Source organism: Choloepus didactylus, chromosome 10, assembly GCF_015220235.1.
Source record: "Choloepus didactylus isolate mChoDid1 chromosome 10, mChoDid1.pri, whole genome shotgun sequence".
Lineage (NCBI taxonomy): Eukaryota > Metazoa > Chordata > Mammalia > Pilosa > Megalonychidae > Choloepus > Choloepus didactylus.
The window spans coordinates 106,365,301-106,393,087 of record NC_051316.1 but is presented as its reverse complement, the minus strand read 5'-3'; the positions used below and the strand labels follow the sequence as shown (position 1 = coordinate 106,393,087).

Genomic DNA, 27,787 nt, shown 5'->3' with positions numbered 1-27,787 from the left:
GCATGCTATTTTTCATTCAGTTCTCCCAAAAGGCCAGGTTTGCTCATTCTTCGGGCTTTTGCAGAAGCTGGGCCTTCAAACTGGAATGCTCACCTGCTCTTCTCCCTCCCCTGAACACAGTCTTCCACATTCACTTTATGCACTGTCCCCTAAGGACGCAGTTTAAACGTCACTTCCTCAGGGAAGCCTTTGCTGACCACACAAGGCCCCAGTTACACACTTTCAACCCACTGGCCTGGACTTCACTGTGGCACTTTGCACAGTCTGCACTTACTTATGTTTGTGATCATTTCATCAATATCTGTCTTTTCCCCAAGTCTGTAAACTCCATGAATATAAAGACCATGTACATTTGTCATACTAATAATTTCCCAATGTATCACACAGTACTTGGCCTACAGTAGGTGCTAAAAATTACATACTGAATTAATGAATGAATGGCTAGTGTGGCACCCCAGGTCTCCTTTAAGGAGAACAGCGACATCTAGCGACCACTCTCACAGTCTGGGGATTCTCTGATGATGTACCACAAATCTACCTCAGAAGGACCCCACTGGATTTCCAAAGAACTAAAGATTTCAATGATCCTGAGGGAAACTGATATAGACTCCAGACCTCGGGGAATCTGGTTCCTAAACAGAGGTAAGGGATCATCTCGCCCCCTGCTACCGCACATGTGCCGAGAACATGTTGCGCAAGTCCTGAGACTTGACTAGCTAGCACAGTGCCACATTGAGATGAGGACAACGAGGCCCAGAAAGGCAAGTCGTTGGGGCAAGCTCACAGAGCTGGGAAATGGGTCATTCATATCCTCACTCAGCAAGTCCTGGAGAGTCCACCCCCACACACCTATCTAATGTGCCACTTTCTCATCCTTACCAACTCAACACTGGTCAGACTACCCTTGTTTTTCATTGGAAGGTGCAATCACCTCCAAACTGACATCCCTGCTTCTACTCTTATTTCCACAATCTGTTCTTACCCTGAAGCCAGGTATGGATGTGTGTGTGTATGTGTTCATTTATTTTCTCTTGGTTTGAGGACCTCTGGGGCATAGAATTAGATTATTCATGATGCTTGGTTCATGATTCAAGCTCACTGCTGAGACATGTGTGCTTACACTTTATTTATTAATTCATTCATTTATTTAGCTAGCTAGTTAGTTTTAATAGTTTTATAAACTTTCACAAATATACCACCCCAAACACTAGGTAGGTACTTGACTACCTATGTGTAACAAAGGCTCTCTCATGATATCACCCTGCATCTCTCTCTCCAAGGTTATCATCATCCAGAATCCTATATTCATCATTTCCTGCTTTCCTTTTAAAATAGTTTTATTGCATCTGAACTTATTCCTAAAAGGTACTGTATTTGTGTATATATGTGTATGTAGATAGATAGATTAGATATGTACGTAGGTAGATAGATGTCAGTTTGGAGGACATTGCAGCTTCCAGTGAAGAACAAGGGTAGTCTGACCAGTGTTGTGTTGGTGAGGATGAGAAAGTGGCACATTAGATAGATGTGTGGGGGTGGACTCTCCAGGACTTGCTGAGTGAGGATATGAATGATCCATTTCCCATATATGTATGTAGATAGGTAGATAAATATCTATCTGTCCGACAGACAGATAAATAGACATAGATGTTTTAACTTTAAAAGGGGAAAGGTAACATGATCTTTGGGGCTTACTTGTTTCACTTAATAATATGTTCATTCACATTGGCCTGTATCACTATAGTTCATTCCTTTTGACTGTTGTAGAGTATTTCATTTGCTGCATACTCCATACCTCATTTAACTACTCTCCCCTCATTTAATTTGGGCTATTTCCAGAGGGATCCTTCTGCCACACAAATCTAAACATGATTAGTCTCCTGCTGATCATGTTTCTTCAGCATCTCATTATTCTCAGGATATGGTCTCAACTCCATGACCTGGCTTATAATATCCTAAAAGATCAGGCTCCTTCCAACTCCTCTGGCTTCGTCTCCTGCTCTTCCTCCATCTCTTGGTCTTAGTCATGGGGAACTTCTTTCAGTTCTTGTACAGACCATGTTCTCTTCTGCCTCAGGTCCTCTGTTTCTCACACTTTCCATCTCCTTATCCCCAGTCCCTCTTTGCTCTTTATGAAGCTCTACCTGACCACTCACCACTCTCCACCACAGACTCAGTCCAATAAAGTTCTATGGGAGAGGCACACAATCCATAGCATTTTACTGGACTCAATCAGTATTCTACCAGCTTGTTGTCTTTGAGAACCCAGGGCTTTACAGGAGCTGCTGCAAGGGGAAGAGTAGGGACCAAGTAAGAGATGCTTTATCCATCTTCCTCTTCTCTGCTGCAACTAAAGTCGCTTCACTATTCCTGGTTTATGGATTGGGGTCCATGAAAGATTGCATTTGCAAAAAGTGTTCCATGAGTATGACTTTGCAAACCAGTGAACCAAATGATTCAAACAGACTCTCAAGCCCTGCATTCTGTGATGAAAAGTGAGAGGCACAGAAACAGGAAAAGAGAAAATATAAGTTAATGGTTGAGCATTAGGATCTAAAGTCAGACCAACCTTGGGCAAGTCACTTAACATCTTTGAGATTTCCTGTGAAACCTCTTGTAAAGTGGACATATTAGTTTGAACCACCAGGAGGAACTGCCATTTATATAAATAAAAAAGATCAAATATTAGCAATTTCATGAGTTAACCCAATATTTATAAGTAAATCAGAGGTCTGGAAGGCGGATTAAATGAGATGATTCAAATACAGAGACTCAGAAACTGCTAGATGCTCATGAAACACATTTCTTTTTCTCATAGGCACACAACTAGGATATATTTCCCTGTCCTCATTGCAGATAGTTGTGGCCAATGACTGAGTTCATCCCAATGGACTGGGAACCAGAATGAGGTGAGCCACTCTCAAAGTTGGCCATTTAAACCTCTCACATGCAATCCTCTGTATTCTTTCTTCATCATGTAGATGAAGCACAAGATGGAATGGGCTGGGTCCCTGAATCACTTTTCAGAGTGAAGCTTCCACCAATCAAACACATCTATTTGGGGCTCTACACAAACAGAGAATAGCCTCTATTGTATTAAGCCACTGAGATTTGAGAATTTCTCTGTTATAACAGCTAATGTTATGTATGTATGTATAAACTTAGAACATTGGTAAATGCTAGTCATCACAATGACGATGACAATGAAGATGATGATGATGGTGATGATGTGACGATGGCAATGATGATGGACAAAGAGTCCACAGGGCAGAAGGTGGAAGGGCCATAACTCAGTTTTGACTTAGTGGCTGTGCCAGGGTTGCTCACCTCCTTGGTGCCATTGTCTTGGATGAGGGTATAAAGTGGTACCACGCGGCTGATTTCCAGCAAAACCGGTGTGGGACTCAGCTGCTCCTTGCCTGGCCGGCGGCAGAGGTGGCAGGTAGATGGACAGCGGCCTTTCTCCTCGCAGCGGATCTCCACACCTGAGATAAGCTGGTCATCTGACAGCATTTGGGCTGTCAGCAGACCTGAGAGGTAGGTGATGAAGGGCATGGACTTGAGCTCCTTCTTGCTGCCCAGCTCTGTGGTCTCTGGATAGGTGAGATAGAAGAAGAGAGAGATAAATTCAATATTGCCCAAAAGAGCAAACTCTAGGTCCCACAAAGAACATGTGCTAAGGAGCTGGTATCCCTGTGGAAACGGTTTTCTCACGATGCCCTGGAAATAACAGTAGCCTGAGGGTTCAGAGAGAGGAATGTATCTTGTTCTACTATTCACTTTAAATTTTCCCTTCCTTCTCTAGGCCTCATTTTCCCCATGTTTAAAATGGGTAGGTTGAACTAGATGATTCTCCAAAGACCTAAACATTCAAGGATTTATTTCCAACCAGAAATCCCTTTCTATCTCCTGCCTATTTGCACAAATCTTACCCTTCCTTTAAAAACTTGTTTCATTCCTATATTTTCCATGAACCTCAATATAATAGGGGAAACACAAGCTTTGGAGTCAAGCCATTGCTGTCTGAATTTCAGTTTTGCTTCATTATAACTCTGCAACCTTGGGAAAGTCTCTTAATATCCAGAAGCCTCTAGGAATTAATCCTATAAAATGGGGTTAATAACACTAACAGAATCAGTTTGCCGTGAGTGGTAAATGGGATAGGAGGTTAACTGTCTGGAGACAGATTATGTGCAATAAATCAATTCCCCTTTCTTTCCCTGCTCACATGCTCCCTTGTTTAAACTTAGTTTTCTGCCTCTTTCTTCATGTGCACTGAGATCTGATCCATGCATGGTCCATTTGGTGCCTTCCTCTCTCAAACCATATAAAGAATATTTCCTTCCTCTGCTACTGTGCTCATCAAATTACTCCTGCCTAGACTGCCCTGCTTTCCCCCCTCTGCCTCTCCAAATCTTTTCCGTCCATCAATGCCCCATTTCCATGTTACCCTCTTTGAAAAGTCTTTCTTCACTGCTCTAGCTCCTCTTCTCTGAATAATTATTTCTCCTTATAGGGCCTTATTTCTTAAGTTCATTTTCCTTTCCCAGTTTCTGCAGACCTCTCCAACCACATTACCAGCTCCTGGAGTCCAGGGCCACTGTATTTCACTGTTGCTCCCACTTTAGTGCCTGGCATGGTGTTAGGGAAGTACTTGAGACTCAAAGAAGAAGATGATAGGATTCTTAATAGCTACAGCTGTACTCATGATCCAATCTATGGCTTCCAAATTCTTCTGAGGATCCCAGGAAACCCCTCCAGAGGGTAAGAGGGAAACTGAGCAGGTACTACTCTAAAACTCCATCTCAGCTTCAAATAGAGCAGTTCCACTTTTATCTCTTTTATAGACTGGCCTTCTATATAAAACTTCATCAAAAGAAAGAGTTCTATGCCTATATCAAAAAACATGAAGAAGCAAAGCGATTTTTACAACCCTGGGGGTTCCATTTACCTTATGTGAATGATATCCTCAAAGTTGTGCAGGGCACAATTCAAGTGGCAAAACAGGGTGGCCCTGTACTGAGGGGCAGAACTTGGACCTTCTCTAGTGAAGTCAAGGCAAGCTCCTGCCTCAATGGAAGTAGGAACCCTGGGCACCAAGGCCTGGAGAGAAGGGCTGTCTCTTGCCCTTGCTCTTGGCTTGCACTGACTTGCAGCTGATCTAGAAATGGGCATGCCAATTAGAAATACAAATAAAACGCAGGCTTCATTCATTATGCTCCAGGCCCTTGGGCCCAGGATCTGGGCTCCACCTTTTCTGTCTGGCTGTCAGCAAATGCTTATGAGCACCAGATCAAAGGCTCCAGAGGAGAAAGACAGGGCGAATTCCAGCTAACCAATCCTTCAGAGGGATTAAAGAAGGGTAGTTACTAAGATAAACAAAACAAGGCTGTGAAGAAGACATCTCAGCAGCTGGGGAGACAGTCGCATATACAGACACGTCAAAGAAAGATGATGTCGACTTTTGGAAATGCCAGCCAAAGGGACAGTTTTGGAGAAGGGTGATTTCAAACTTAGGAGAGATGAGCCATTCAGAGTTGTTCAGAGGGACGTGAGAGCTGCAAATGAGATAAAGGATCCATTAGCCTGCACTCTAGCCCAGGGGTCAGCAAACTATGGCCTACAGGCCAAACCCAGGCTGTTGCCTGTTTTTGTCAATAAAGTTTTATTGGAACACAGTCACATCTATTCATTTATGTAGTGTCTATGGTTACAGTGGCAGCCATCTTTCAAAACTGATTGAAAGAACAATCTTTTGAAAATTCTGATCTAACACCACCCTCCCATTTTAAACAAAAGGGAACTGTATTCCAAAGGAGGAAAATAATTTTCAAGTAATATAGGAAACTAGTGATCCTGTCAGCACATGACTCAGTCTTCTGATAACCAATTCATCAAACTACTGATATTTCCTATTTTAAAATGCAAATGGCATGCCCTTCATATCACCTTGCCATATGCACATAACTTAACTGGAAAGGAATGTAACTTAGGGTTAGGAGTAAAAATTATCTTGATCATACAAATACTCATAGCCTTTAGGTTAAAAATATAACCATCCATTTAACAACAAAACAATCTATAGTTCTTTGCTAATCTGCTTCTGTCCAATAAATCTTTTGCTCTATCAATTTAGCATCCCAACAAGTAGGAGAAAATGGGCAGTTTGCCTCACTAGCTTAAAGCTGACACTCCAGGCTCAAAACTGCCTTCAGCAGCAGTATAAAATTCATGACTGAACTTAAAGGCTGGTTTTACAAACAGAGGTATTATTTGGTATTATTTGGTCCAACCCCATCATTTAACAAGTGAGGAACCGGAGACCTAAACAGGAAGGAAAATTACCTCTAAGTCACATACACATTTATTTATAATGGTCCTTCTCATAAAGGTTTTGCCATGCCTAAGTTATTACCTGAGTGAGAGTTACAGCAAGGAAGACCATTAGCCACTCCATTAATTATTCCTCTGTAGACATTACAATTGTGAAAACTAATTGCTTCTGACCCAACACCCACTTTGTGTCTGAATCATCTTTTCAAAAGGCAAACCCTATATTCCTCTCCTGCTTAGAACTCTTCAATGGCACTTCACTGCTCTTAGGATAAAGACCAAGATCCTTAAGAAGGCAAATGAGCCCTGTGAGATCTAGAGACTGCCTGCCTCTCCAGCCTGATCTCTTATCCTGCTCCCAAACCCTTTACTCTAATTCTCCTTTCAATTACATTGGCCTTTAATTTTCTTGAATACATCCTGTTTCTTTTTCTCTTGGTCTTGGCACATGCTCTTCCCTCTGCCCAGAGTGCTTTCCCACTTCCCAGCCCCAGCCCCTGCCTTCTTGCCTTCTCCTGACTAATGTCCACTCATCCTTCAGAGTGTAATTCAAATGCTGGAGTCCTCAAGAAAGCCCTCCCTGAACTCCACCCATGTGCCACCAATCTACCTTAGGGCATCATATTAAAGATCTTCATGGCATCTTTTCTCTGACATCGCAGTCTAGGACTGCAAGCTCCACGAAAGCAAAGGCGGTGTCAGTTTTGCCGATTGCCATCTCTGCCTTACGAAGTACCTAGAACATGGTAGGCTTTCAATAACATTTTCAAAAAATATTTACCGAATGTATAGTATATTTGTAACCCTGATCACTGTATTTTCTTATCAAAGCATTGATGAATCTCAGAGCCAAGATTTGTGGATTTCAAGGATGACTGCACTAATTGATGGCATGTGGTCAAGACACAACCTCTTCCCAAAGTAAAATTAGCTCTCCCATTTGAAAGGTCAACAGATGAACAGTTATCAATTTGCCAGTTGTTCAGACCTCCTCTAGGTTTTCACATAGACCCTTGCCATTGAGGGAATGGGAGAGTTAGGTTAAAACAGCCTGTGTTTATTGGGCCAAGGATAAAGAGCATTTTTGAAGAGACTTATCCTCTGTTCACATTTCCCATCCCTCTGAACAATGCTTCCAAAATAGGATCATGTCTGGTTTCAAGCCCATTTCAGTTCCAATGACACTCCAACCCATTCATTTGAGAATCTGCCAACTGAACTCTCTTTTTTCTCCTCCCAAATTCCTGCTGGGTATTATTTTGTTGCCACTAAAAAAAAAAAAAAAAAGCCTCAGTTGAAGTGACAACTCCTTGTTGGGAGGGCAGCCAGGGCTTTTCGGCAGGAGGTGATGGCACCGCTTGCCCTCATCCAGGAAACAAAACAAAGGACGCAGGCTAAGGGCTTCTGGGAGAGCAAAGGCTGTGCGGATGTTTGTTCAATATTCAGCAACAGCACAGGGCGCTGCCTCCCTGGTCAGACAGGCTTGCTTTGGCAACAGGCTTACACTTAAAGCATTTTAAAGGCTCCACAGGGACCAGAGGGGCTCAAATTAGAAACACCAAGGGTGGGGGAAAGAGGGTGAGACTTTTATATCATAAAGAATGGCCTTTATGACAACAGTGGCCTCCTGGGAATTGCTGAAATGGGATCATTTCTTAGGTGGAGTTACTGTCTCCTGTTGGAGGAAAGCAATTGCTCTGAGGCCTGACTCAAGGGCCCATACAAATGCTCTTAACAAAGGGAAAGTGGCCAGCTGAGGCACCATGGGCCAGGCCTGCACCTCTGTGTTGTGAAATCTGAACTTATCAGGCAAACAGACAAAGCCCAGCATCATCTATGTACACTTTATAAATAATAGTCCCAACCTAGGCGAGTTATCATGAGGATTCTATACATGCCTGGCACAGGTTACGCACTCCTCAATATTTGTTCTGATTGTCACTGTTGCTGTGCTTGTTGTAATTTTCACTGCTGGTGTTGAGGCAGGATGTTAAAACTGACATTCCTACTGAGACACCAAGACATAACAGAAGTGAAATCACAAAGCCTGCCTTCTATGCAGAATTTGCAAAGGAGATAAGTCCTAAGTAGTTTCACACTCTAGAAACCTCCACTAGAACAAGGATTTAAAAGAAGTTCAGAGAGGCTTGGGAAGATTTAGCGATTTTGGGGGGGAAGAGATCTATTGCCATGTTTGGAATCCCCAGTACTCCAGAGGCAGGGGGGACATGTGGCGCTTGATACTTTCTAACCCCCATGTTTTGTGAGAGGGCCCCAAGGGCACCACTTGGAGAACTTGCTTTGTGTTCTCTGCAATTGGGAAGATGATGGACTAGTGTCTTTCTCCCCTGAAAAAGCTCCAGTGGCCTGTGGCCGCAGAACAGAAGGGGTGGCACTGGGATTAGCCCAAACTCCCTGAGGTTGCCCAGGTGACTAATGCTTGAGTATTTGCCACAGACCAGATGTGGGCCTCCTGGGGGAACAAGCTGGCCTAGAACTGTCTGGAGTCCTGACCAAGAGGACGGAGCGTGAGGGGTCTCAGTGAGAACCTCCATGAGATGGCAGTCAGAGAAACAGATGCTGGAGGAGAATCAGCAGCAGCTAGCCAAATGGAAATGACATCATCTTAGGTCCTGCGAGAATTTCCTAGCAATGGGATTGCTGAAAAGCTCCTGACAAATTCCCCAAGAGAAAGAGCCAACTTTAAAGATCTGCCAGGACTGAAGAATGCAGGGCCAGGGTACAAGGACACCAGAGAAAGTATCACCTTCCTACTGCTGACCACTCTTCCCTCCTCCTCCTTTGACCCTAGAGAGAGGGGAAGAAGTTCAAGGTGAGAAACAGAATAAAGACCAACCATGCCTCACCTCTTAACACTCCCATTGGGAAGGGGAAGGAGATTTCACCTGTCAAATTTAGAAATTTTATTAAAATCTTGGATAGAACAACCCAATTTCTATAGCACTATCTATTACATAAAGGTGATAATAGAGTAGATGTGACATTAAAATTTTCATCTTGGGCAGAGGAAGATTATCCCAGTGAATATGTTGAAGGAAATGTGGGAACCAACTCACATGCATACTTTCAAACATACACATGTACATATATAAACTACATTTTGATTATTCTCCATTTGTTATCAACAACATTTATATCATCTTCACCATCATCATAGCTTTTATCACATTTGTGATTCGAGTTAAGATGCTAGCTGAATTATCTGTCTTCCTTACTCAACAGTGTACTCCATGAGAGCAAGGAACATGGCCAGTTTTAATGACCATTTCCATTCCCAGCAAGTGTCTGACATAGTGTAGACAGTTTGCAGCCAATATCAGAATTAATGAGTAGATGAAATATGTGAATCTGACCCCTTTTTTCCTTTAATCCCTTCCATTCACACAACATATATCAGACTTCAAACCCAGTATCTCAATTTGTTACCACAGTCCCAAAAGCAGGTAGTCCTATTTTGATGAACAAATGGTAACTCAGAGAAGTGAAGTAACTTTTCCAGTCACTCCATTTTATTGCTTGTTTACTCTCTGCAAACTATTCAACACTAAGTCTCACTCCTGCACAGGGTCATCTCTGTTCCAAACACATGGGCCTTCCCTGTTCCTGCCACCCCCTAGACAACACCCCCAGCCTCTCCCACTCCTTTCCATGGGTTAATAGGGTCTCATAGATAGGGGCATTTTAAAGGTCACCTGGTCAGAAATTCCGTCTAATATTTCATTTACCACCAGATCATCCTCCAACATCTTGGACACTTTTAATAATGTGGAACTCATTACTTTGTGTAAGCGTCTAGTCCCATTGTGGGACAGCTGTACTAAACATGGACTAGCTGCCCATCCAGAAACTGCATAGCTTATCCTTAGCATTGTACCCTGACTCAGAGCTACATACTTTATTATTTGTATACCCTCTCTGCAGCACTCAAGCCTGCCCCCTACTTGGAGTCAGACTAAGATTAACCAACAGATGAGGTGAATGAAATGCCTATCCCAGGAACTGTGAGGCATTTTTGAGTGGCTTCTGATAAGGTATATATGTCTGAGTGTGTGGCTGCGTGTGGGTTTGTTTGTGGGCACATTTGGAGAATAGAAGAGGAGGTAATAGTGGGGACTGCAAAAAGGACAAGACAGGTCTACAAAACTTCCAAACCCTAGGACAACTAATCTCCTGATCTAATCTAATTTTATGGCCTCTTTCCTAAATGCATAAGTTATAAACACAATCATAAAGGGGGCAGCTATAGCACAGAGACTTGCATGGGTTTAAATCCCAGCTCTGCCACTTTACAACCTTGGACAAGTTGGTTAACCTCTCTGAGGCTCTGTTTTCTCATCTGTAAAACATGGGTAATATTACCACCTACATCTTGGATTATCTGGAGGATTAATGAGACCCAGAACCCAAAGAATCTATAAATTGTAGGGCGTCCAGAGCATTGTCAAAGCTCATTTGGTCCATCTCTTGGCCTTCATCTCAGCATTATTCAATTCTTGTGCATGTATGAATCTGTAAATCTCTTACAACCTGCCTGGTGCTTTAATCACACTGTCAGGAATTTCTCCTTAAACTACTTGCTTCCTACCTATTGGAACACAATAGACCAGGGTAGAATGGAACACTTAAATTCAAATCTATTGAGTCAGACTACCTGATTTCAGTCCTGGGCAAGTCACTTCACCTCCCCAAACTTAGTTTACTCATCTGTAAAATGGGGATATGGATTACTCATTGCACTGCTTGAGAAGCAAATGAAAAATGGTACACTAGGTGATTTACACATAATGATCTCAGATGGTGCTCACGACACCCTGTAAAGTAGGGATTGGTACCCTCGTTTACAGATGAGGGAACTGAGGTTCAGAGTGATAAAATATAACCTACAAGAGGACACATGTCTCCAGGTGTAGGGAGTTATTCTTTTGAGGGAGGTCATCCTCTTGTGGGGTCAAGAAAGGGACCCCTAGACACCACTCAGTAGCCCAGCGGCTGGTGTCCTGGCCAGAGACAGGGAGCAGTCAGCACTGAAGAGACTCATTGTCTCCTGCCTCTTGAGACAAGGTAGGCTGGGAGACAAGCACTGGGAGGACTGAAAAACAAACAAAAAGAGCAATGTGTGATCTCCTGCTGCCCTCTAGTGCCTGCTTAGGATGACTGCTCTTGGGGAAAAATATTCATTAGTCCTGATCCTTCCATACCAATGTTCACTATGTGCAAAGCAACTTGCTAGGCGCGATGGGCAGCATAGTGACGGCTTTGTTATAGTACAGGAAATGTGTCTTTTAGCGAAATGACTAAAAGAGTTCTGAACAAGCATCTGCTGAAAGATCTATTCAGCGCCAGGTTTGGGGCAGGTGGAAATATGAATAACGGTTTATTTCATTCCTAGTGGTACTCAAATATAGAGATTTCATTGAATCTTTTGGATGGGAAGGAAAAGCCAGAAGAGGAGAGACAGAAGTTATGGCAGAAAGAATAGACAATCGATGAAGCAGCATCTTGAAGGAGACAGGAGAAGATGAATTCCAGTTCTGAAAGTCAGACAGATTTGTGTTTGAATTTCAGTTAGCTCAAAACTAAGCATAGGACCTGGCAATTCCACTTGAAGGTATACCCAAAGAAAGTAAAAAAGGAACTCAAACAAAAATACTTTGTATTCCAATGTTTATAACAGCTTTAACAACAGCCAAAAGGTGGAAACACCCAAGTGTCCATCAACACAAGAATGGATTAACAAAATATGGTAAAAAAACACAAAGGAATATTATTCCGCCCTAAAAAGAATGAGGTTCTGAGACATGCTCAACATGGAAGAACCTTGAAAACATTATGTCAGTGAAATAAGCAAGGCACAAAAGGACAAATATTGTATGATATCACTTACACAAGATGACTAGAAATAGAAAATTCACAGAGAGAAAGATTAAAGGTTATAAAGGGATAGAGGGAGTGTTAAAAAAAATTAAACATACCAAGGGTGCTACAGGCTGCAACAGGAATAAACCTTGAAAACATTATTCTGAGTGAAATAAACAAGTCACATAGGACAAATACTGTATGATTTCTCGTGTGAAATTTCTAGAAATAGCCAATTCACAGAGATGGAAAGTAGATTAGAGGTTACCAGGGGATGTGGGGAGGGGGAAAGGGAGTTGTTGCTTGGTGGGTACAGACTGTTTGTAAATTTTGAAATAAATTTAGTAAAAACACAGATTTTAAGTGTTAAGTCAGTCAATATATGAAATCTTCTTTGTGAAAGTGTGAGTAAAGCATTAAAAAAAGTCAGAACTAAATTACTAGTCTAACCCAAAGAAATATTTAAAATGTACTTATATTTTAAAAAAACAAACAGAAGCATGCAACCAGGAGCTCCATATATACAGTTATGCAAGTTGTGCACTGCACAAGGGTGCTAAGGCAAGGTAAGTGGGGACTGAATCCAACCTCAGCTTTACTCCCCACCTCCAAATCCATCTGGAGGGTTCACCTTTTCCTAATTCATACAAAAGGTGATTTACAGGCTAGCTGTAGCCCTGAATGTGACCATGGGCAAACTACTTGCTCTCTTGGAGCCTCTGCCTTCTTTCAATGAGTAAAAAAAAAAAAAGACTATCACACACTGTCATTTTCAAAGTTGTCATGACAGTGCGAGCTAATGTATGGCCATGCCAGATGCTTAGTAAGTAGTTCTTACTATTACTGTTACTAGTACTACTATAACAAAACAGCTTTATTTTTAAGAAGCAGTGTGTAAAGGGAGAGGGTAGAGAGGAAACTCACATTTCTGGAGTTTCTATTCTTTGCCAAGCACACAGCATTGCAGATCTCTTTGAATCCTCCAAATAGTGCTTTGAACAAGGAATATTCCAAATTTTATGACCATATTTTACAACCGAGGAAGCAGAGGTTCTAAGAGGCAAGAGACTGTGGCCAAAGGCCTTTAGGCATTCAGGTCTGATTCCAAATCCCTTTCTCTGTTAAGGGGATGGCAGATGCATCATTACCGGGAAGTCTGCCTTCTTCTCCCTGAAATCTAATTCCTCGTTTTACTCAAAGACTGTTCAAAACTTACCCCCTCAGGGAGAGATTACAAGATTAGTTCCTCCCCAATTCCTTCCTTCTCCTTCCAGCAATGTTTTAGGTTAGGAGCCAAGGAGGATATGTCCAGAAGGAATCATTCCTGGACAGGGCTTAGGGAACCAGAGGCCTCTGAGATGCAAGCGCCCTGCTTTACATGAAGATGACCTGATGGTCCTCCTTGGACATGACCTTGAGGCAGGAGAGCAGACCACGAAGTCATACCGGGCCATCTAAGGGCCAGGGAGAGGGTGCCAGATTCAAACATTCAGGGGGCAGTGAGCCTCTGGGGTGGGGACAGCTGGGGGCTGTGGAGGCTTTGGTTAGAGGAACCATCAGCAAATAAACTATCATCCTCTGACTGCTTTCCCAGAGGGCTCACAGCCTTGTTTATACACTACTCTTTATTTTCATCAAAATTTTAACAATACTCAGATTAAAAGACCACCTTCAAACATGTCAAAAGGCATCTTGGAGAAAATGTTCAAGGGGACTTACTTCTCCCACGAGCTCCCCTCTTCCCTGTAGCTGTGTTTCTAGGGGCAGGGAGAGGGACTAAAGAGCCTCCCACCAGAAATACTAAATAAAATTAAAATAAAGGGCTGCACCCATGAGGGATACTCAGCCTTATCTTTGAGGAAATCAATAAAATTAATACCAATAATAGCTACAATTTTACAGGCACATATTCCAGGTCAGATGTCCTGCTATGTCCTTTGCATACATTCCCTCATTTGGTCTCTAAAAATCCTAACAATGAGAGGTAGGTTTCATTATTGCTTTATACAGATGAGGAAATGGAAGCTCACAGAAGTGAACTCAGTGGTCCCGGGTGAGCGGGCCACCTCCACCTGCTTATTTCTGAGCCATTTTCCACTATGTGAACCTGCCTCCTGCTCTGCTACTTACTAGAGATTCGGGTCTAGAAAGTTATAAATACTGGAAATTGTATGCACAGTTTTTGTTACTTCTGCCATTTCATCCTAGTGATTACCAAGAAAAAATAAGAATCTATCGACAATCAATATAGAATTGGCTGAAAAACTATGGTGCATCCACACAGTGCGGTACCATGTGTTTAAAAAGGAATTAGGACAATATTTACGGATGATGTGGAGTAATCAAAAACATATTTATTAAATGAAAAAAGCAAAGTGCAGAGCAGTGTTTTTAGTGCTCTCTTTTGTGTAATAAAGACAGGAGAGTATAAATTATATATATACACACAAATACGAGATAAATATTTTATATTTTTCACTAAGAAACATGAAAAGTTTAACTAAAACTAATAAAAAATGGTTACCTATGGGGGAGGGAGGAAACAGTGTAGAGGGGGAAAGGATGGAAGCCAGACTTTTTTGTGTATACTTCATTTTACAGTTTTGATTTTGGAACTGCATGAAAACTTCACAAGTTTTTAAAAATCAAAAGAGAAACTTAAAAACAATCTTTACAAAATGATATACAAATAAACTTGTTTAACTTTATATCAAGGTATTGGTATAACCACACAAAGAGTTATTTCAAATAGCTTTAAAACACTGTATTTTGCTTTTACATGCTTAGTGAGAAATGTATTAAAGACAAAATGATCTGCAAATACATCTTAAATTAAATGCAATGGTCTTATTTCTGGCTGTAGTATCTGTAGTTATTATGAAACTATTGTTGTGTATTGTGGGCTAGAGCAAAACAGCTATGATGCTACAGTCATTAGGAACTAAGATTTTCAGCACAGCAGACAATGGATACAAGTATAAAGTTAAAGAAGTTAGGAAAAATTCTCCAAAACAGAAATCTCAATTGGAAAAGCAATACAACTTATAACTCTGTCCACTGAAAAGCCTCAAAGTAATGACAACCTACAAGAAATAAAATATCTCTAATGACCAGACTCTGTATTCTAAACACCAATTCTCACTAAAAGGAAAATGGATTCTTGGGAAAATTCCTGGTTCCAAGTTTGGAACAGATATGTTACAAGCTGAGCTTAGGATATCTTCTTGTGCCAAAAAGCAAGGAGGCTGTCAAAGACTAGTGGGGTCATTTCAAAAGGACATAGGAGCCAATTTAAGAGGACTCGCACTGGCCTAAGACTGAATAATTTGAAAATTAAAAAGAACAATCACCACAACTGATTGAAATAGATCAAATAAATAAATTTCCATGAATTAATAATATTCCTCAAACCAAGCTGAACAAAGAAATACAACAAATAAACAAAGCTCATTGGTCATATGGGAGTTTGCTAGGAGCTCAGCTCATTATTCTGACAACTGACAAACTGAAGGGAAAGAATCAAGCATTAGCCATGCTTTTATAATATGAACCATATTTCAGGTAAACATATTTTTATTTATGGAAGTATTGCAGATAATAAAGGCCAAGAGAATGATAGAATTAGAAAACTGCCTTCCAATCCTTAATGAAATAATAGATCTAGAAAACTATTATCAGTGTACCAGAAAACCATTAGGAGAAAGGCTGAAGTGAAATTTCTAATGAATAGATCAGGCTGATAGCACCTGAACCTGCTGATCAATCTTAACATCACTAAAAGTAGTACAACCAGCCATGAAGTGCCTCTCATGTGGTGCTCCAGAGGTCATGAATAGAACTTTCAGGGGTCAGGGAACTCAGAGAGAGAGAAAAAAAAATAGCCCTACATTTTCACTATGCTTACTGAAAATTAGCACGTCCTTAAATAATGAACGCAGGCAACAAATTACAGTAGTATTAGAACTTCCTATGATTTTGACACAATAGAATTCACACATATTTCTATCATATTAGAGTTGTTACAAATATCTCAAAACACTATGTATACTCAACACTACTTAGAAATTTAGTTAAGTATTAGACTTGCCAATAAATATTGTCATTAAAAAGCAGCACATATTGATACTACTTGTTTATATTTTGATATAATTTGTGTGTGTGTGTGTGTGTGTGTTTTGTAGTCCCCATGTATTTTGTTTTATGCATTTAAAAGCATTACTCTGAGAAGGATCTATAGTCTTCATCAGACTACAAGGGGTCCAGGAGTCAAAAAATATTGTTAATCCCTAGAAGAAAAGGGTAAATTAACACCATAAGGAAGCACTAGGCTAAATCTACAAAGTGGAAAACTCTAAAGGATAAATGGGTTTATTATTTTCAACAAATAACTGCATAAATAAAATTAAAAGGAATAACCATTGTAGATTAAAAGATACCTAAGAGACATATCAACCAAGTTCAGCACGTAGATATTTTCATCCTTATTTAAATACACCAAATGTAAAAAGAGATTTTTGAGGCAGTTACGGAAATTTGAATATGAGCAGTTAGGTGGGATGACATTGAGATTATACTAAAAACAATTTTCTGTTAGAGATACATATTGAGGTATCTACAGGAGGAATGATATATCTTGGATGTGCTTTAAAAATTCTAGCAGCAAAAAAACAAATTTGGAGGGGGTGAGGGATAACTGAAGCAAAATTGTCAAAATACTGACAATTACAGTTGGATGATGTGCACACAGGGATTCCCCATACCATTCTCTCCTTGTATGTGTGTGTGTGTATGTTGTGTGTGTGTGATTGAAATCTTCCTTAGTAAAACATTGAGAAAAGAGGGCTAGCAGAAGGAAACATAAAATTGGTAAAGGCAATTATTGCTGGGGAGTGGAATGAGGGAGGGATTTTTCACCTTCTACATTACGCACTGCTTTGACTATTTCTTGTAAATGAATTTTCACTGGTAATGTTTTTTTTTTTTTAATAAAGAATTCCACTGATGAATATACCATAACTTATATATCCCTTCTACTTTTTTTATCTTCATTTTATTCAGATATATTCACATACCACACAGTCATACAAAACAAATCGTACATTCAATTGTTCACAGTACCATTACATACTTGTACATTCATCACCTAAATCAATCCCTGACACCTTCATTAGCACACACACAAAAATAACAAGAATAATAATTAAAGTGAAAAAGAGCAATTGAAGTAAAAAAGAACACTGGGTACCTTTGTCTGTTTGTTTGTTTGTTTCCTTCCCCTATTTTTCTACTCATCCATCCATAAACTAGACAAAGTGGAGTGTGGTCCTTATGGCTTTCCCAATCCCATTGTCACCCCTCATAAGCTACATTTTTATACAATTGTCTTCGAGATTCATGGGTTCTGGGTTGCAGTTTGATAGTTTCAGGTATCCACCACCAGCTACCCCAATTCTTTAGAACCTAAAAAGGGTTGTCTAAAGTGTGTGTAAGAGTGCCCACCAGAGTGACCTCTTGGCTCCTTTTGGAATCTCTCTGCCACTGAAGCTTATTTCATTTCCTTTCACATCCCCCTTTTGGTCAAGAAGATGTTCTCCATCCCACGATGCCAGGTCTACGTTCCTCCCCGGGAGTCATATTCCACATTGCCAGGGAGATTCACTACCCTGGGTATCTGATCCCACGTAGGGGGGAGGGCAGTGATTTCACCTTTCAAGTTGGCTTAGCTAGAGAGAGAGGGCCACATCTGAGCAACAAAGAGGCATTCGGGAAGAGGCTCTTAGGCACAATTACAGGGAGGCCTAGCCTCTCCTTTGCAGCAGGGTGTTAATATTTTAATAGCTTTAATGTTTAATGTTTAATGGATGTTTGAGTTGTTTCCAGCTTTTGGCTCCCCTGAATACAGCTTTCTATGAACATTTGTGAACCTGAAGGGCACATGTACATGCATTTATTGCTGTTGAATAAATAGCCAGGAATAGAATTGCTGGGCATGTACGTGTTCAGCTTTAGTAGATATTGCCAATCAGTTTTTTGAAGTGTTTGTAACAGTTCACACACCCATAGGAATATATGAGAGTTCTAGTTTCTCTATATCCTTGCCAATCCTTTACGTCGTCAGACTTCTTAACGTCACCTAAGTTCAACTAGTGTACGTTAGTGACATCTCATTGTGATTTTTTTCATAAATTACTTTTTTTATTGAGATTGTTCACATATCACACAATTATCCAAAGATCCAAAGTGTACGATCAATTGCCCCCAGTACCATCATACAGCTGTGCATCCATCACAATTGTTTTTTCAATTTTTAGAACATTTTCATTACTTCAGAAAAGAAATAAAGAAAAAAATGGAAACTCAAATCCTCCCATACCCTTAATGACCCCCCTCAATTGTTAACTCAGAACATTTGTTACTGTTGATGATAGAATGTTAAAATACTACTAACTATAATATATAGTTTGCAATACGTATATTTTTTCCCTATATGCCCCTCTATTATTAACTTCTATTTATAAAGTCATACATTTGCTCTGGTTCATGAAAGAGATTTCTAATATTTGTACAGTTGATCATGGACATTGTCCACCACAAGGTTCACTGTTTTATCCATTCCCATCTTTTAACCTCCAACTTTCCTTCTAGAGACATACATGACTCTGAGCTTCCTCTTTCCACCACATTCATGCACCATTCAGCACTGTTAGTCATTCTCACAATGTGCTACCATCACCTCTGTTCATTTCCAAACATTTAAGTTCAACATAGTTGAACATTCTGCTCATAATAAAAAACTGCTCCCCGTTCTTTAGACTTGTTCTATATTCTGGTAACTTATATTTCATGTCTATGAGTTTACGCATTACAATTAGTTCATATCAGTGAGACCCTGCAATATTTGTCCTTACGTGTCTGACTTATTTCACTCAATATAGTGCCCTCAAGGTTTCTTCATCAACCCATTTCTTTAAAGACTGTTTTGTTCACACACTATACATTCCATCTTAAGTAAACGCTCGATAGTTCCCTGTATAGTCACATATGTATGTATTCACCACCCTCACCACTATCTATATAAGGACATCTCCATTTCTTCCAGAAAGCAGGATGACAAAAAAAAAAAAAAAGAAGGTGGAGAGACAAAAGAAAAGGAAAAAAGCAAAAGAAAAAAACCAAACCAAAACAACAACAAAAACATGACTGGTAGGAAGCACCAAAAGGAAACAAAGCATTAAACTAAAGTAGAATAAAGAGTTAAACAACACTATCAATGCCAAGAGTCCCATATCCCTCCCTTATGCCCCCCTCTTATATGCATTTAGCTTGAGTATATTGCCTTTGTTACATTAAAGGAAGCATAATACAATGTTTCTGTTAACTATAGTCTCCAGTTTGCATTGATTGTATTTTTCCCCAAATACCTCCCTATTTTTAACACCTTGCAAGTGACGTTCATTTATTCTTCCTCATGAAAAAATATATTTGTACACTTTATCACAACTGTTGAGCATTCTAGGTTTCACTGAGTTATACAGTCCCAGTCTTCATCTTTCCTCTTTCCTTCTGATGTCCCACATGCTCCTAACCTTCCTCTTTCAACCATATTCATAGTCATCTTTGTTCAGTGTACTTACATTGCTGTGCTACCATCACCCAAAATTGTGTTCCAAACCTCTCACTCCTGTCTTTTCCTATCTGTCTATAGTGCTCCCTTTAGTATTTACTACAGAGCAGGTATCTTGTTCACAAACTCTCTCATTGTCTGTTTGTCAGAGAATATTTCAAACTCTCCCTCATATTTGAAGAACAGGCTCAGGTCCCAGAAGGAGGAAATATTCAGTATCTGGTTTCCCTGAGGGTGTGTCTTAGAAGATTGGTGCACACTGTGAGGCCTCAAGCTGCTGTGCCTTTCCTAACCTGCCCAGCTGTCAGCCTGTAGCTCCTGACTGGTGTAAGGAGGTGTGGCCTGTGGCTGTTTTCACCCAGGCTCTGGGGTCTGGTTCTGAATGGAAGGTGGGCAGTAGAGCTGGGTACCACCTGTTTCCTTTTAGGGAAGAACCACCACCACCACCACCCCACCCCCACCAGGGAAATTTCATTTGCATTTAAACAGGTTGTTTGTTTCTCTAACTCTGCTATCTCCACCCTTGTCTGGGTTAGAGCACTGGTAGCTGAAAACGGCTGAGGCTTTCTCCATTGCAGAGCACTGCAAGCTGAAAATGGCTGCGGCTTTCTCCACTGAGCTGCTCATGTTGAGAGATAGAAAAAGGGACAGAAAGCCCCCTTTCAGGGTCAGTCCACAGCCCCCAGTTTCACCCATCAGCCAGAGATAGCCCCGGTCCTCTGGGCTCCCCCTCCCGAGACAGAGAAGTTCCCTGGCTCTTTAAGGTGAGTCATCACTAAAGGACTCTGTCTGCTTGTTGGGGATTTGCAGCTTGCATTGAGCAGTCCACGTTTGCCAATTAAAACAACAGTTGGAGCTGGACTGAGATATATTTGCTTATTCAGAGAGTACTGCTCTCTACCTCAGTGAGGCTTTGCCGTTTAGGCTGCCGTGGGGGAAGAGGGCTCCCAGCTCGGATCCATAGTTTCTACTCACAGATTCCATTCTGTGATCTCAGGCATTACTCTCAGTTCAGGTTGATGCATGATGTGTGGACCATCACGGTCGTCCCCCAGCAGTTATTCCAGTTAGTTCTGGGGGGACTAACTCACTCCACTCCTCTCTATGCCACTATCTTCTTCCATCTACCACTTGTAATGTTTTAAATAAAAACTAGCAATAAAAATGTCTTTTTTTGGGGGTGGGGGATGACATAGAATGATGGTGTGGTGGTTTGGAGGTCTATGTACCCTAGAAAAAAACTATGTTCTTAAATGTAATCCATCCCTATGGGTGTGGACCTATTGTAAGTAGGACCTTTTGAGGAGGATACTTCAGTGAAGATGTAGCCCACCTCAGTCAGGATGGGTCTTAATCCTATTACTGTTGTCTTTTATAAGCAGAATGAAACTCAGACGGATAGACAAAGCCACGAAAGAAAGAAGCCGAAATTCAACAGAACCCAGAAATAAACAGAGAGGCCAGGAGAGGCGGCCATGTGCCCTGCCATGTGACAGAAGAGCCAAGGAGCAAGGATCACTGGCAGCCAGCCCCAGATAGCCAGTCTTTGGGAAGAAAGCATTGCCTTGATAATACCTTGAGTTGGATTTTCTTTTAGTCTCCAAATTGTGAGCTAATAATTTTCCATTGTTTAACCCAACCCATTTCATGATTTGCTTTATCAGACAAGGAAACTAAAACAAATGGGAAAGCAGTGAAATGAAAAGAATGTGTAATATGTGATATGGTGGTAGATGGTGATAGGGGAAAAGAGACTGTTTCCTTCTCAGCCTTAGGGGACACAAATGTCAAACGGTGGGATGGAAAATGGTAGCCACCAAAAAAGAGAAAAGTTGGCTGAAATCTGGAGCCAAGAGAACCAGGAGATCTGGTCCAGGACTGAGAAAGGATATGGGTCTCAGCAAAAATAAGGCCTGTAGGAAATTTCTGTGCAGCCCTCATTTAGCATAGAGTTGATTTGAGGTTGTCGACACCCAGGAAATGTTCTTTGGACAAGTCTTCAAAGCCACTAAGATCTACTAAGCACCTACTTACCCAGTGTTTGATTACTGCCAACCTTTCCTATCTGCATTAGTTCAAACCATTATAAGTTGAATCTAGCCAGTTATACATAAATATATATGATGGTAAAAAAATAAATTAAACCAAGGCTTCAAAATTCTCAACCAATGGTTTCCATATCAGCTTAAGGAAATAAACCAAAAAGAACTCCCCCCTGCAGAAGGGCATTTATGCCATCTTATTTGTGATTATTAAATGCTTAAAGATGGGCTTGCCAACTTGATGAACTCTTATGTACCCAGTATGACACTATGAAGGCCAGAGAAAAAATGACTTCAAGCACTTGACCATAATAAGTAAATAAAAAATTAAAATTTATTTGTTGAATACCCAGCACTATTATAAGTAAACATGAACAGATTAAAGGGGAACTTTTAAAAATAGAAACAGTTATGTTGAAGTGGTAGAAAAGATGACTTTTTAAATGTTTGTTTATGTTGTACATTTAAACAGATTTAAAACATCTATTGAGCATCTATCATGTACCAGATGTAGGGTAGACTGAGAACCACACAGGAATTGATAAAGGCATATGGAGATTAGAGTCAGAGTTTCAACAGAAAGTAGACAGATAGAAAAATGACAGATCATAGATGATGTGTACATAATAGATAGACAGATATGGACAGATAGTGAGAGGGAGAAGAGAAGGAATGAAGGAAGGAAAGGAGGGAGGAAAGAAGGAAGGAAGGGATCAAGGAAGGAGGGAAGGAAAAAGGAAGGCAAGAAGGGAAGAGGAAAGGAAGGAAGGAAGGGTCGGAAGGAAGGAAGGATCGGAAGAAAGGAAGGAAGGGAAGAAGGAAATGAGCTTCTGAGATAGCTCCCAATGACCTCTGCTTTGTGGTAGTCACTGCCTTGTGTAATTGCCTCCTCTTGTGTAACTTGCTTCTAACTAATAGAATATGGCAACATAGAGAGGATACTACTTCTGTGATTAGGGCACAAAAGACTGTGACTTCTGTCTCGCTAGCAGGCTGTTTTGCTGTCTTTGATGTAGCAGGCTGTCATGGAAAGGACCATGTGACAAGACACTGAGGGTGGCCTCCAGCCAACAGTCAGCAAGGAACTGAGGTCCTAAGCCCAACAAACCTCGAGGAACAGAATCTAGCCAGCAATCAAATAAATGAGCTTGTCCACTTCCCCAATCAGGTCTTCAGATGAGATCCCAGACCTGGCCAACACCTTTACTGCAGCCTTGAGAGTGACCATGAAGCAGAAGACCCAGCTAAGCTGTGCTCAGATTCCTGATTCACAGAAACTGAGATAATACGTGAGAATTTTTTTAAGCCACAAAGTTTGGGGAGTAATCTGTCATACAGTAATAGCTAAGTAATACAGATAGATGGGTAGATATGAAAGTTATAGTAATTATAAATTCCTAGACTCAGACAAACTCTGTTAGGGTATATTAGTTTTAATCCCCCTACATTCTATAAGCAAGAAATTTCTTTTCCTCCTCAGCCTTCAGTTGCTAATGAGAGGAAAAAAGAGAATATTTTATCGAGAATGGTAATAATGATAATAATAAAATGGCAATGGCAGCTAACATTTATATAGCACTTGTTCTCTATCAGGCAGCACTCTAAACACTTCAGATTGATTAAATCAGCTAACAGTCCCAATCTTCCTGTGCCGGTTTGAATGTATTATGTCTCCCAGAAAAAGCCATATTCTTTGATGCAATCTTGTAGGGCAGACATATTAGTGGGGATTAAGTTGGAATTTTGGATTAGGTTGTTTGCATGGAAATGCACCCCACCCAACTGTAGGTGATAATTCTGATGAGATAATTTCCATGGAGGCGTGGCCCCACCCATTCATGTGGGCCTTGATCAGCAGAGTCATATAAATGAGCTGACAAACAGAAGGAACTCAGTGCAGCTGAGAGTGGCATTTTGAAGACGAGCTACAGTCAAGAGGGACACTTTGAAGAACACACTGGAACTGAGACAGGAGCTTCAGCTTACAGAGACATTTTGGAGACGGCCTTTGAAAGCAGACTTTTGCTCCGGGAAGCTAAGAGGGGACAAACGCCCCAAGAGCAACTGAGAGTGACATTTCTGAGGAGCTGAAGCCTAGAGAGGAACGTCCTGGGAGAAAGCCATTTTGAAACCAGTACTCTGGAGCAGACACCAGCCACATGCCTTCCCAGCTAACAGATGTTTTCTGGACACCGTTGGCCATCCTCCAGTGAAGGTACCTGATTGCTGATGTGTTACCTTGGACACTTTATGGCCTTAAGACTAATTCTGTAACCAAATAAACCCCCTTTTATAAAAGCCAATCCATCTCTGGTGTTTTGCATTCTGGCAGCATTAGCAAACTAGAACACTTCCCCATGTGGTACGTACAACTATTATCCCTATTTTGCAGAGGAGGAAAGTGAGGTACAGAGAGGCTAAGTAACTTGCCTAAGCTTGTCAGATGCAACAAGTTACCAAGCATTACTTCAGATCATCTTCTCATATATTCCCTCAAAATAACCTTTTAGGAGGGTGGAGCTGGGGTTCTATATCAGGTCTGTCTGACTCCAAAGCCCTTATTCTTTCATGTACACAATGGTGCACTTAATTAGCAAATTCATAATAATAATAATTGCAATATAATGAACATTGTTACATGTTAGGCAAAGTTCTAAGTGCATTACATCGTGTTACATCCAATATCTTATTTTGCTAACAACAATCCTGGAAGTTACTTACAGTTATCCTCATTTTAAAGACAATGAAGGAGAGGTTAAATTAGGCATCTTCTTTGTAAACGGTGAAAACAATACTTGTTCATAGGGTGGTTGAAATGTTAGATGAGAAAACGTTATATTAAAGTGCTGAATGTGTGTGTGTGTGTGTGTATTCCACAATGTATTTTTAAAACGTCCCTATGTATGCAGAATACTAATATTATGCCAAGGTATATGAAGCCACAAGATAAAAATGAGTGCATTTCCCCAGAATGTTTATTTTTACTCTGAGATTTTGGGGCAAGTGTGGTAATTAATTAACTGGTAAGTAATTCATATTTTAAAAAAAAAGCCAAACAAAACATAGATATTATTTTTTTTAAGGAAAAAGAGTTATTTTTTTTTTAATGGCATACTTAAGCTATATCCCCAGACTTTCAGGAGTACCCTTAGCTCTCCTCTGTGAATGGGGAAAAGACATATAAAAATATAAACAGTCCTGAGTTAAGACTTTGTGTATATCTTTGTTCTTATAACTGTGGTTTTCAGCAACAGGGTGCGAAGTCCTCTCACCTGGTTTAAGAAGGGGGTACAAGTTAGGTCTCAGGGCTGGGAAGAAACCATTTGACAGTAACTCGCCCTACCCCCCACCTACAATACAGGGGTTGGGAGAGGTCCCTAGGGCCCTGCTGGTGAAACAGTTCTCACTGAGTCTCTCATATGGCAGGAAACCAGGATAGAGGGCAACTTCCACTCTTCTCTGGCACCGCTGCTCAGAACAGCTCATCTGAGCACTTTGCTTGACAGGATTATGCTCTGTAGTCCTAATGACAGTCACGACGGTCCCACATTTCTTGACTTCCTAAGCATTGTCATCTTCTTATCTGTTCTGAGTCTTACACTAAACCTTACTCAATAAAATAGAGAGCCAGTGTCATAAAATGTTGGATAGTGGTTAGGAGCATGTCATTAGCCTAACAGGCCTGGGTTTCTACCCGAGCTCTATCACTTTGCAGGTGGTGATTGTGAGCAAGCTACTTAATCTTTCCGTGCCTCTGTTCGCTCTTCTACTATCTACTTGAATATCTGGTGAGTAGATTATGACTGGTGACAATATATGAAAAGTGCCTGGCATATTGTTGGTACTCAAAAAATGGCAGTTCTTAGCTGGCTGACCCCACCAAGTTATTCTGTAGCTAAAATAACTCCACTCTAGACAGGGAATGAGATTTCCCTAGGTCACATTACAGAGTCTGATTGACTCAGCAGCCCTTTTGTGCTGGACTCTGTGTTAACAGATGTGACTACACACAGGCATTGATCTTCAGAGCCTTCACAGTCCAATGGAGAATAGCACAGGTACGTGGATGATAAAAGCCAACCAAACTTTGTAAGAAATCATCAAATTGCAAGTCCTGGAACATTCTGAACATGCATTGAGCATCTCAGAGTTCCCAGGAGTCCAGGATGGTGGGAGAAGCAAGCACCCTTCCTTCCCCGACCCTGGTAGGTTCTGCCCATACCCACCAGCTGTCAATTTTGAGCAAAACCTGCGCCAGGCCCTTCAGCCCCAAACTGTGCTCCCTACTTAGCCCAGTCATCATTCTACATATTCCTGGCCTCTCTGCTCAAACTGTAGCTGGCCCTGGACTGGAAGTACATCACTGAGGTCTCAGATTCCCAGAGCCCTGTGCCAACCCAGGAGTCCAAAACCCCCAGGCCTGATGAAAGAATGCCATGAAGCATACCAAGCTACCCTCCTGGGGCCCTAAGTATCTGAAATACTGGGTGCTGAGGCTTTTGTAGACAGGAGCCCAGAGGGTGTGAGAGCTCATTTTAATTTTTTAAAGTAACTATTATTTATTAAGTGCAAAACATTACACATTCATGATCTCAGTTCATCCTCAGGGCAAGCATCATTTCCATTCACAGATAAGGAAATGGTCTGAGAGATTAAACAGGATTAAGAGGGGGGGTTCTCAAAACTGTGTTCAAATCTGGGCCCCACCAATGAGCTTTTGGCCTTGTTATTTAACCATTTGGGCATCAGTTGTCTTATCTCATGGGATCCTTATAAGGATTACAGTGATTTATGCATGTGAAGTGTTTAGCTGCAGCCAGACATTAAGTTAAAGGTGCTGGTTTTGCTATTGTTGTCTATTGTTTTATCATTGTGGTCCACTGAATTATGTACCCCAAGTTAGACATTTTTAAAACTTTAATCCGCCCTCCTAGGAGTGTGAACCATTGTAAATAAGACCTTTAGAAGATGTTAATTTTAATATTAAGGTGTGGTCCAATTGAATGAGGGTAGGCCTTAATCTGGATTACTAGAGTCCTTCATAAGCAGAAGAAATTCAGGCATAGAGGAAGTCACATGGAGGAGCCAGAATCTGGAAGTTAGCAAAAACCTGGAGTAAAACAAAGGAACCTAAGGATTGCCAGCTGGAGACAACACTATTGACCTCGGGAGGAAACAAGTCACTTCTAGGGTCTGAAACCATGAGCCAATAAATTCCTGTTGTTTACTCCAACCCATTGTGTGGTATTTGTATAGCAGCCTGGAAAACTGAGACAATCATTGTGCAAGGTTGTATAACTAAACGGAATTTCCAACCCAAGCCCATTACACTTCAAAGCCTCTTTGTACTCCTTAACTATATAGTACGGTCACCTGCAGGGCAGGTAATTGGTCCCAAACAACCCAAAGGGCCGCATGTCCTGGCCAGCCAGGTCAGACCACCTCCTGTCTGGGAAGACCCTCACCTTCCCCATCCCTTTCCCCTAAAGCTAGACTTAGGCTTGGGTTCCTGGGTAGCTCCACTCTGCAGGGACAGGAACTGCAGGGTATGTTCTCTATATCTACCTCTGCTGTTTGCCTCTCAGCCGAGTAGGCAAAAAACTCCCTCACAAGGGCAAAGTGTTCATCAGATAAACATGTCTCTAGTATTACGTGTGTCACGGGGATAAATGAGACCTGAGGCAGCGTCCTTGTAAGCGTCCCTGCCTGCCCTAGATCGAAAGTAACATTCTTTCTTTGGCCCATTTCTCAGGTGGGAAAGCTGAGGGTTAGACAGGCCTTTCTGCAAGCTGCCAAGTCTTTGCTGGGGACAACTGTGGGCAGTCAGTTTAGTGAAGGGGTTTATGACACTGGGATTTGGAGTTCGACACAAGTGCTGGTTTAGCTACCGACTCACTGCGTGAACTTGGGC

At 41.2% G+C, this 27,787-nt stretch overlaps 1 protein-coding gene across 3 annotated transcripts in view; it reads right to left on the bottom strand.

The window, feature by feature from the left end:
• The window catches only part of ASTN2 (astrotactin 2), a 926,574-nt gene that overhangs the window by 207,581 nt on the left and 691,206 nt on the right, over positions 1–27,787 (bottom strand). For all 3 annotated transcript variants that reach the window (XM_037797191.1, XM_037797194.1, XM_037797193.1), the window contains exon 17: positions 3,328–3,593. In XM_037797191.1, the coding sequence (XP_037653119.1) occupies positions 3,328–3,593 (266 nt within the window). The remainder of the gene's footprint in view (positions 1–3,327; positions 3,594–27,787) is intronic.